Raw genomic sequence first — 10,812 nt, 5'->3', positions numbered from 1 at the left:
ACTGTTGGGACCGGCGGGCTGAGGGGAATTGCAGCAGGCGCCGGTGGAGCCGGACCGGACGCCTGCGGCGGCCCTGCACCGGACCTCATGACATCGCTCCCTGCAGGGTGACTCTGGAGGCCCGCTGGTGTGCGGCGGCGTGGCCGAGGGCGTGGTCACCTCGGGCTCACGTGTTTGTGGCAACCACAAGAAGCCCGGCATCTACACGCGCGTGGCGAGCTACGTGGCCTGGATCGACGGAGTGATGGCTGAGGGCTCAGCTGCCTGAGGAGAACCTGAGGGGCGGCGGTCACGAGGGCCCGAGCAATAAAGTCATCCACTCCTGCACCCGGTCCGCCTTTACAGATTGCACGCTGCGTGAGGGAGCGGATGGAGGCGAGCCAAACTGAGGGGGGCGGTTGCGTCCTGGTAATGCGGTGCCAGGAGGTGACCCAAAGGCTGAGACACGGCGTGCCTGGCGTAGGGATCTTCGGGGACAAAAGTCCGGCGACCCCACGGCCTTCAAGCCGGGTTGGAGCTGCCAGGAGTCGCTTCACGTCTTGGCCACGCGGTGGCGCCCTTACTCTCCCCTGGAAATTGGAGAGCCGCCCGGAGACCCAGGAAGGGGCACGAGTTGGGGTGGGTGTCCCCTTGGTCCTTCCTTCCCGAGCAGAAAGTGAGGGCCTGCTATGTGCAAGACCCTGCTCTGGGCTGAGATCTAGGTACACAGAGAAGTTGTGTTCTTAGGACCCGTGTCCCAAATGGGAAAACAGGCTCAGAGAGGCCGTGCGACTCTCCTGACGTCACACAGAAGGTCCTGAGGTCACACACAAGCTCCTGAGCAAAGCCTGGAAATGAGCGCAGAGCCACAGGGCCTGCGTTCATAGGCCAGCCCCAGGTGCTGCGCGGTTCACCAAGCAAAGCTGAATGGTGTCCCAGAGCAGCTCCACTGATTGGAGGCCCAGGGGACTCACTGTCCTCCTGGCTCTGTTTACCCTTTTGGGAGGTGACAGGGCAGAACCCAGGTCCTGAGGCCCTGTGCCCTCTCTCCCACTTGGACAAGGGGCCACTGAAGCCCAGCACCTACTAGGCCCCAGGTGTTAAGCCTGGTCCACAAAGGGGGTCTCTGACCTCTCTTTGGTCGAGGAGACTGAGGGTCTGAGAGGTGGTCGTGTGCCCCACCAGGCATTGGAATTGGAACCTATGGCCAGTTTTTGTTTTTCTGCTATGGAGCATTCATTCATATGGAAGCACTTGTTGAGTGCTTACTGTGTAGACACAGCTGAGACCCAGCCCTGCTCATAGGAACCGGGTCAAATATTCCATTGCACAGGATGGAACTCATGAGTCATCCTGAAGACGGGCCTGGGGCTCTCAGCATACTCACTGTTCATCTGAAATTCAGATTTAACTGTCATCCTGCATTTTACCTGGCACCACTAGTGGGGGCTACAGACCAGACTAGGCTGTCCGTGTTGGTGAGCCACGGGCCCTGAGGTCAGAGCAGGACCAGATGGAGTGGGTGGGGCAGGCAGAGGGGTAGGGATCTGTGGGTCTCCAGGCAGGAGACATAGGCTCCATGCTTTCTACCCCATGGGGGGGTTTCTGCAGTCACATGAAAACTCAGAAGTCCCCGTGACACTGCAGGGCCTCTTCTAGCAATTTCCCCACAGATGCTGGGGGCAGGGGAAGCATGCAGGGAGGGTGGCCCACGTGGCCGTGCCCCCCCACCAACTGCAGACGGGAGCCCACTTGCCGTGGGGAGTCAAGGGCAGCTTCCCACTTCTATTTCCGGAGGATGGTGGCCTCGGCCTCCTCACCTGCAGCTGGGACCCGTGGACCTGGCTCTGAGGAGGCTGAGGGCACAGTGAACACGCAGCCCGACGGACTGACTTGCCTCTTCCTGTCACAGTAACACCTGCCCTTGTTAACCCCAGAGAGGGGGACCCGTGTGGACACATGGTGGGGGCAGGACGGGGGGCAAGGGAACATCCCCACCCACAAATCCCCTCCCAACCTGGAGGAACATTCCAGCAGGGCTCTCAGCAGGGGACCCCCCCATGGCCCCCAGATGAGCCTGACGCTTCTGGACAGCTGGGCCCGCTTATGCCTACTGGGCTTTTCACAGCAGTTCACGGAGCGCTCCGGTTATCCACTGCTGCGTAACAAACTGCCCCAAACTCGGCGACACTGAGCCATCCCCGTTCGCCATTCACTGAGCTCAGCTTGCGTGGGTCGGGGTCACAAGGATGTGGGGGGGGAGGGGCGCATGTCCCTGTCCCACCACCTAGATGACCAGAGGCCTGGAGGCTCCAGGATGATGGCCCAGGAGCCAGGCCGGTTCCCACCAGCCTCAGGGTCACCCGGGGTCACTTCCCCTGCACAGGACAGGTGGGAACAGGTGCGAGCCCCAGACCCAAGGGGAGGAGATGCGGACCCACCCTCCAGGGAGCATCCGAAGATGGTGGCCGGGGTGTAAATACCCACAACTTAACCTTAACCAATGAAACATGAGTGCAAGAAACAGGTTCATTTTTCTAAGACAAATACCTGGTTTAAAGACTTCAAATGACTTGAGAAACACAAGCTGCTTTAAAAAACATGGTCAAATGGGGTAAAAAGGCTGAGAAGAAATATGCAGGACTGTGGACCACATGCCCCTCAACCTGGGAGGCCGCCCTGGGTCCCCTTTCCCCAAGGCGACAGAAGGCGGTGGCAGCAGCACGGGAGGTGAGTCCGAGGCAGGGTGTCTCCACCCCTCCCGGCATGGCCAGCAGCTCCAGGTCCCCACAAGTCCCCGCAGAAGCACCTCTCGGATGGCAGGACCTAGATGCCAAGTGCTGCTGCCACAGGTGGGCATGCCGGCAGGGAAGCGGCCCCTGGCCCAGGTAATGGGGCCCCTGGAGCGCTGCCAGCCCCAGAAAGCCCGACAGACACCGCTGCCGCGTGTTGGCCTCTGCGGGGCGCCCGGCCGGCCTGCCCTCCCTTGCGCCTCCAGAGGAAAACAAGAGAAGCAATCACCACTTAACAGGCAGGCCAGAAGGAAAACAAGAGAAGCAATCACCACTTAACAGGCAGGCGGGGCCGCAGGGAGCCAGGTATAATGGGTGGAAGCTGCTGCAGGAGAAGCAGGACCCCTGGGGGCCGCGGAGCTCAGGAAACCCGGGGTAGGGGGAGGGATGCAGAGGGAAAGCAGAGACAGAGACACTCACGTGCGCAGAAAACCAGGCGGCGAGGAGCAGCCCCCACCCACGTCCAGCCCACCGCTCCCTCCCGCGCAGGGACCCCTGTGCCTGGCAGACACTAGGTGCTCGATAAATGCTGACAGAGCAGGAGAGCAGCGCACACGGGCAGAACCACATGCCTGTGGAGGGGGAGGGAGGCTCCAGGGGCAAGAGGGCTGCCGGGTGGCACCCAGGACACCGACAAGACACCGGCCAGACACCGGCCACCCAGTGGGGACGTTTACTGGGCTTGCCCAGGTCAGAGACGGTGGTCGCGAGGGCTCAGCAGTGACAGGTACAGGTGAGGAACCAGAAGCAGACGCCTGGGCTGGTGTCACTGACAGTGGCCACTGGACACCCGGCAGGTTCGTATGGGATGCTCTGAAGGACAGAGGCCTGAGCTGTCCTGGACCCTCTGAGCTGAGACCTGGGAAATCCAGGGCGGTCACGGCGCTCTGGGGTCCCAGGGGTCGGGACACAGGGGTGGCTCTACCCGGGCCAGTGAGATCCTTGGGGCAGGGGCAGGTCTCAGTCACCATCTGTTATGGTGGCCACGCGGCCAGGCCCTCCACCCGGATCCGCCAGTAGGCTCCGAGGAAGAAAGAGCAGGGCCCGCTGGGCCGAAGGCCAGCCTGAGGCTTCAGGCCATGTCCTCACCTGCCCTGCCGGTTACAGAGGTGCTGGCGCAGCTGATAAGGGCCCAAAAGCATAGCTCAAGGATGGCATTGTCTCACGCACCCTAGGAAGGTCTGGAGGGCGTGGCTGCTCTGTGACCAGCAAGGGGACGGCGTGCCTTTCCTTTAAACCCATTGGGAATCCACTGACATTCTGCACGGGAAAGGAAACCATAAGCAAAACGAAAACAACCTACGGAACAGGAGACAACATTTGCAAACGATGCGACCAACAAGGGCTTAATTTCCAAAATACACAGCTCATACAACTCAATAGGAAAAAACCAAACAACCCAATCAAAAAAATGGGCAGGAGATCTAAATAGACATTTTTCCAGAGAAGACATACAGATGGCCAACAGGCACATGAAAAGATGCACAACATCGCTAATTATTAGGGAAGAGCAAATCAAAACTACAACAAGGTATCACCTCACACCAGTCAGAATGGCCATCATTAAAAAGTCTACAAATGACAAATGCTGGAGAAGGTGTGGAGAAAAGGGAAGCCTCCTGCACTGTTGGTGGGAATGTAAATTGGTGCAGCCACTGTGGAGAACAGTATGGAAGTTCCTCAAAAAACTAAAAGCAGAACTACCATACGATCCATTCCTGGGCAAATGTCCAGACAAAACTCTAATTCAAAAACACACATTCACCCCTATGTTCATAGCAGCACTATTTACAATGACCAAGACATGGAAACAATCTAAATGTCCATCGACAGATGAACGGATAAAGAAGATGTGGTATATATATATGTATGTATATATATATACACACACATACACACAACAGAATATTACTCAGCCATAAAAAGAATGAAATAATGCCATTTGCAGCAATGTGGATGGATCCAGAGATTATCATACTAAGTGAAGTCAAAGACAAATATCATACAGTATCATTTACATGTGAAATCTAAAATATGACACAAATGAACTTATTTACAAAACAGAAACAGACTCAGACACAGAACACAAACTCATGGGTACCAAAGGATAGAGGGCTATATTAGGAGTGTGGGATTAGAAGATACACGTATAAAATAAATGACAAGGTCCTATGGTACAGCACAAAGAACTATATTCAATATCCTGTCATAAACCACAATGGAAAAGAGTAGGAAAGAGAACGTGTGTGTGTACGTATATGTATATACATAAATTTATATACTGTTATATACCGGAAACTAACAACCTTGTAAATTAACTACGATGAAATTTTTAGAAAAACTATCCAACTAATAATTAAAGACCATATTCACCAGACAAGAAAAAAAAAGAAAAGAAAAGAGAAAGTAACCACTTACAGGGGCCTGGGCGCAGTCAGGGGTAGCTGAGGGGCATCCGCCACCAGAGCCCCCCACACAGGCAGTTCTTGATCCAGCGCTGCTCCCACTGTTTGACGGCCGTGGTCTTGTTGGGTGACTTGAGCATGGTGACACAGCCGCACCTGCAGGCGGAGTCAGGAGGGTGGGGCGCTAGGCAAGGTTGGGTGGTGGCCACAGGGCCTTCGCACATGCTGTTCCATGCCAGGAATGCTGTTCCCTGCAGCCCCCACTCCCCCCACACTGATCTAATTCCTCCACATCCTTCCGTCCCAGTTCAGATACCACCCCCTCACCTCCCTCAGTGGACAGAGGAGGGGTTGTGGGTCCAAGTACTGGCTCAGCCCGTCCCTAGTGGTGTGACCCTGGAGTCGTCTGGCAGCACTTGGGGCCACGTTTGCAAAGTGCAGCACTGCTGCAGTCACTCCTTCATGTCTGCACTTGTCAGGTCACTGGGAGCCCCTCAAGGGCAGGCTCAGGTCAGCCGCTCACCGCTGGGCCACCCTGGCCCTTTATGAAGACCGCCTGGGGCACCCGCTCAGCAGCCCCACAAGGAAGGCACTCCGGGACCCCCGTTCCCAGGCGGGAAACCACCAGTGGCAAAGCGGGCCCGGCGTCTGCTGCAGCACTCACCTAGTGCAGGCCTTGCAGGCCTCTGTGGGGTAGGCGCCCAGGTGCAGCCTCCTCAGGTGGTCCATCTTGGGCTGGCCCGGCGCCCTGACGGAGAGGGGCATGGGAGGGGCTAGGGGATGTACACGCACGCGCACGCACACACGCATGCGCACACGCACGCACACGCCAGCACAGGTCCATCTCCTAAAGGCAAAGAGTGCGTGATGCACACTCGCCGGAGAACAGGGAGAGTCCGCAAGCGGGGCTTCTATACGCCCTCCGCCCACAGACCCCCCGGCCCGGGGTCGGGGTGGCAGCCCAGAACCGCCGCGACATCTGAGAGCCTGGCGCCCAGAGCCCCTCAGAGAGGACCTGGGGCTGGGGCGGGTCGGCCTGTTATGCTCGTATCACACGTTTGAAAACTTCTGAGAGTGTGAAACCCCTTGTGCAACCAGCCACCTCTCCTTGTAAAGTTTTTTTCTGAAACCCAAGCACAAACCACAGCGTGTGATTCATCAGGCTGTTCCTCCTACAGCGAGACATGCAAGAAAACGCGGAAGGTGGAGAAGGCAGGCCCAGAGCGCTTCCCGGGGAGGCGGGGACGCGAACCTCCACTTGGGGATTCATTGCTCGAGCACCATTTCAGGCAGGCGGCCCGTGGGGTGCTGGGTTTGGGTCCTGGCCGGCTGCCTCCTGCCTGACTGCATCTCTGAGGTTCAGTTTCCTCGTCTGTTAAATGGGGACAAACCCCCATCCCAAGGCACTGCTGGGCAGTTGTGAGCTCACTCAGCAGGGGTGGGCCGTCCAGACCCCACACATTCCAAAGAATGGCTCCTGAAGTCACCTCTAAGCCCTGGGAGGTCTGCCTGAGAGGGTTCTGATTCCCTGGGGCCTTGGGCCCCACCAGGCAGTCCAGGCTGCAGTGCGATTTACCGTGGGGGACTGGGGCGTCAGCTTGAGCTCTGAACCAAGGTCAGCCACGTGGGGCCCTCCAGGCAGGCGGTGACAGACCAGAGAGAGGATGATGTCACCCAGACAAGCGAGGGCACAGATCACCACAGGCCGAGGCGACTGGATGGAGGGAAGTGACCAGGAGGGGAGAGAGGGTGGAGGTGGGGGAGTCTCTGGAGCAGCACTGAGGTCAGGCTGGAAGGTAGCAGCGGGCACGCACCTGATGAGGCCGTCCAGCTGCAAGCTGGTGGCACTGCCGGGCAGAGCGGGAGGCTTGCCGAAGTGCAGACGCAGGGGCTGCTTGGGCTGCAGGCGGCTGACGAGGCCATCGCTGACAGGCAGCCAGTCCAGGCTGGGGATGAGCAGCTGGCTGGGCAGCAGGCAGCACTCGTCAACAAGCGCCTCATCCGGCTCGCTCGTGGGGCCCTCATCGCGGCCTGCGGGGAGGGGACCACGGGGGTATCTTGCTCAGCAGCCTTGCCCAGAGCGCTGCCCACCCAGGAGGCATCATGGCCTCCTCAGAGCTCACAGAGCACCAGGCGCAGGCCCCAGCCCTGCCCCGACTTCCTGAGTGGCCCTGGGAAGCTCCTTCCCCTTCTCGGGCCTCAGTCCTCTCCTCTGTAAAATGGGGACCCACTTATTCATTTAAAAAATATGCAGCGAACACTGGGTGCCCTTCTTGGCGTCACGGATGTGACAACAATAGAACCTGGCCACAGAAACACATGACCTGGCGACACAAGACAAACAGGTGCCTAAGAGTGGCTGATGTTTAACGAGCACACACGCTGTGCCTGGACCTGTGTCGGGTGCCGGGGGGACAGTGGGGGCCACGACAGAGCCAGTTTGACCTGTGGGGGCTTATATTCTGGTGGGGGGATTCAGCCAGGGCTTGTATCTCAGTGGCGGAACGAAAGTAGAGAGCTGGGCGCCTTACAGCAGATCCAGAGCTTGGTGAGCAGGCGGAAGAGCAGGGACATGCTGTCCTGCGTGTCAGAGGTGGCTGTGTACACAGGCAGGCAGCTGGGCTTCAGCAGGCCCCAGATGCGGATGACGACCATCAGCTCCCGCAGCGCGCCCAGCGACGCACCGTCCCGCAGGAAGCTGTGGCCGGGCCGCAGCGGGGAGCCCTATGGGCAGAAGGGCCCAGGTTGCTTACTTCAGCGTGTGCCGCATCCTAGGACCTCAGCAGGCCCCGGGGGGGAGGGGTCTTCTGGGAGGGGCAGGGGCAGGGAGGTGGGGCTTCAGGGAACAGGGGGGGTGGGGCTCCCAAGCAGGAGTGCAGGCATACCTGGTTGGGCAGACTAGCCAGCAGGTAGAGCACGAAGTCGCCCACCCACTGCAGGAGCTGCTGCAGCGCCTGAAGCGTGTTCATGTCCAGGACGAACTCCTCCGTCTTGAGGTTGATCATGACCTTGTCAATGTCTGGGAGGAGACAGGCAGTCAGGGGCGGCCAGAACCTCACATGTGCGCCCATCAGCACACACGGTGAGCTGGGCCCGCCCCCACAGGCCGACACCAACGTCGTGGACAAGCAAATGAGGGATGGGCCTGCCTGAGCCTGGGACCCTGGAGGGCAGGGTTGGAGGGAGGGGCTCTGGGTGTCCACCGCTGGCCTTCAGATCGCTCTGCCCGCCCCTCGGACCCCCTGTGCCGGGCACCCTGCAGCTCCCGCCGGCCTCCAGGCCTCCGCACAGGCAGTGCCCCTGGGGACGCCATCCCCAGGCTGGGTCATCTTTGTTCCCGTTAACGCCCACCGCGTGTCCCCGACACCCCACACGTGAGCGACGGCCAAGGGGTCCTCAGCAGCCAGGGCAGCCCGCAGGACGAGGCATGACCCACCGACATCCGTGATCTTGGCGCAGACCTCCGTCAGCCGGTCGCCGGGACTCTTGTCTGGCGTGTTGAGCACGTGCGGGCGCAGCAGCGACTTGAGCGTGGAGCTGGCGGCGATGAGGAAGAGCTTGGCGTGGTACTCGCACACGCGGGTCACTGCGCAAGGCGACAGCTTGCAGAGCGAGGCCTTCATGGCCAGGATCCGGGTAGAAAGGACCTGGAGGGGGGGGGCAGAGGATGTGAGTGGGCGGGGCACACGCCTGAGGGGCCGGGGAGAGCGAGGCGCTGGGGCAGTCGGGCAAGCCGCTAACCCTCTCTGGGTCTTGCCCTCCTCATGGCAGAACCAGGTAGGAGGACCTTCCTCACAGGATGGCAGGGTCTCAACCTGCGGGCGCATGTGCCCCAGGGGCCCAAGGGACACACCTGGGACACCTCACGACTGGGGGCGCTCCTGGCATGAAGTGGGTGGGGCCACAGATTCCGCTCTACCCCCCACAGTTCCTGAAACCTGTTGTCTCCCAGGATGAGTGGAGGACTTAAAACATAAAGATGCTTGCATACAAGGAACCCCCTGGTGGTCCGGTGGTTAGGACTCTGCGCTCTCACTGCAGAGGACCCAGGTTCAATCCCTGGCAGGGGAACTAAGATCCCCCAAGGCACGAGGGGTGCGGCCAAAAAAAAAAAAAATGCTTGCACACAACTCTGCCCGATAACAAGAGATCTGATCACTCCTGGCGTCCCTGGCTCTGAACCCAGCTCCGTCCTGCGCTGTTCCCCAGGTCGGGCCCAGCACTCGCACATCTCAGCAGGCTGCTAATGGGAATGGGATCTCTCCCTTCCTGTTTTCTCCTCGACAGCTGGCACAGAGGACAACTTCAGATTCTTAGCAGCGCTGACCTCTACAGCTGCCCCACTGAACTCAGGGTGGGGGACGTCTGGGTTTTACAGGCACGCCACCATGGCATCTGAACGATCACTTCTCTCTGGCTCACCCGTCTGTAAAACTCCCATTGAGTGCTCTTGTCGCAGAAGCAAAGGCCTCCAAAGCCACCCAGAGGCAGGTGGCATCAGGCCCAGAGCCACGCACTGCTGGGCTGAGGTGGCAGCGAGAGGTGGGCCGTCTGGCCTGCGGGTCACCCTGACGGAGGGACGGGGCAGCAGCCAAGGGGGGCGGCACCTGCTGCAGCTCGGCCTTCTGGCGCGTGTACTCCTCATGCAGCTTCTCCACCAGGCTCTGCACCATGCTGGGCTGCACGTGCAGCAGGATGTCCCACCAGTCGTAGCCGGTCACCATGCAGTACTCCAGCAGGAAGAGCAGGTGCCGCAGGGCCAGCCCCGCGTCCAGCGAGTGGCCCATGGAGGGCGAGATGCGCAACATGCTCAGCTGTGGAGGAGGGCGGGGCGTGAGGGGGCGGGGCCAGAGGGGCAGCTGGGGGCAGGGAGGGCACTGCTGGCGCGGGGCACAGGCCTGCCCGCTGTCCTGTCACACGGGAGGGCTGCAGAGCCGCAGCCCAGCCACGTGGCGTGAACGGGGGCCACAAGCCCCAGGTTTCCATAGCTGTGGCGATGTCCACATAGGGCCTGAAGGGCCTCCTAGCCGGCAGGGTGCCTGTCAGGTGACGGGACCTGCAGGCCCACTTGGGGGCCGTGTAGTCCCTGGGAACACAGACCTCGTGCTCCCGAAAAGCCCAGCCCACCACCCGGAAACACCGAGGATGGGGCCGGAGCAGAAGTTACAGGGTGCCGACAGCAACTCGCAGGAGCCCGCTGCGGGGGCGGGGGGCACGCGCACGTGGGCATGAGTGTGCGAACGTGCCAGTAGGACAGACCGAGGTGTGAGCGTACAAGGGTGTGAATGAGCGTGCAAACGCATAGGTGGGTGGAAGCGAAAACGTGTGTGGGAGCGGCTGTGAGGCTCCCACCCTCCTGCCAGGCCACGGACAGGTTCCCCCGGGAACCAGGAGGCCAACTCGCAGAGTACCTGCTGCGCGCTGGGGGCCTAGGACTCCTGGATGTCAGGAGCAGCACCCTAAGGGCCCCCACGTTCTGAGTGCGGCCCCCCGCCTCACCCGCCGTCCCCCCGGGACAGCACTGACCCTGCCGTGGCTATCGATGCCCACAAGGGCCAGGGAAGTCCAGGAGAGCTGCATGGCCTTGAAGTGGACGGCGGGGCCCGCGGTCCGAGGGCGCCTGGCGGCCGGCTCGT

At 60.3% G+C, this 10,812-nt stretch overlaps 2 protein-coding genes across 2 annotated transcripts in view; one reads left to right on the top strand and one right to left on the bottom strand.

The window, feature by feature from the left end:
• CFD (complement factor D) overlaps nt 1-268 on the top strand; it is a 3,299-nt gene extending 3,031 nt beyond the window's left edge. Inside the window, exon 5 of the mRNA XM_007460447.1 lies at nt 107-268. Coding sequence (XP_007460509.1) covers nt 107-268 — 162 coding nt within the window. The remainder of the gene's footprint in view (nt 1-106) is intronic.
• A 4,937-nt stretch (nt 269-5,205) lies between these two features.
• MED16 (mediator complex subunit 16) overlaps nt 5,206-10,812 on the bottom strand; it is a 15,328-nt gene continuing 9,721 nt past the window's right edge. Inside the window, 8 exon segments of the mRNA XM_007460406.1 lie at nt 5,206-5,332; nt 5,841-5,924; nt 6,991-7,207; nt 7,708-7,900; nt 8,062-8,195; nt 8,613-8,823; nt 9,784-9,990; nt 10,703-10,812. Coding sequence (XP_007460468.1) covers nt 5,206-5,332; nt 5,841-5,924; nt 6,991-7,207; nt 7,708-7,900; nt 8,062-8,195; nt 8,613-8,823; nt 9,784-9,990; nt 10,703-10,812 — 1,283 coding nt within the window.

Source organism: Lipotes vexillifer, unplaced genomic scaffold (genome assembly GCF_000442215.2).
Source record: "Lipotes vexillifer unplaced genomic scaffold, Lipotes_vexillifer_v1.1 scaffold225, whole genome shotgun sequence".
Classification (NCBI taxonomy): Eukaryota; Metazoa; Chordata; class Mammalia; order Artiodactyla; family Lipotidae; genus Lipotes; species Lipotes vexillifer.
The sequence above is the reverse complement of the archived record's forward strand: the minus strand, read 5'-3'. Positions and strand labels throughout refer to the sequence as shown.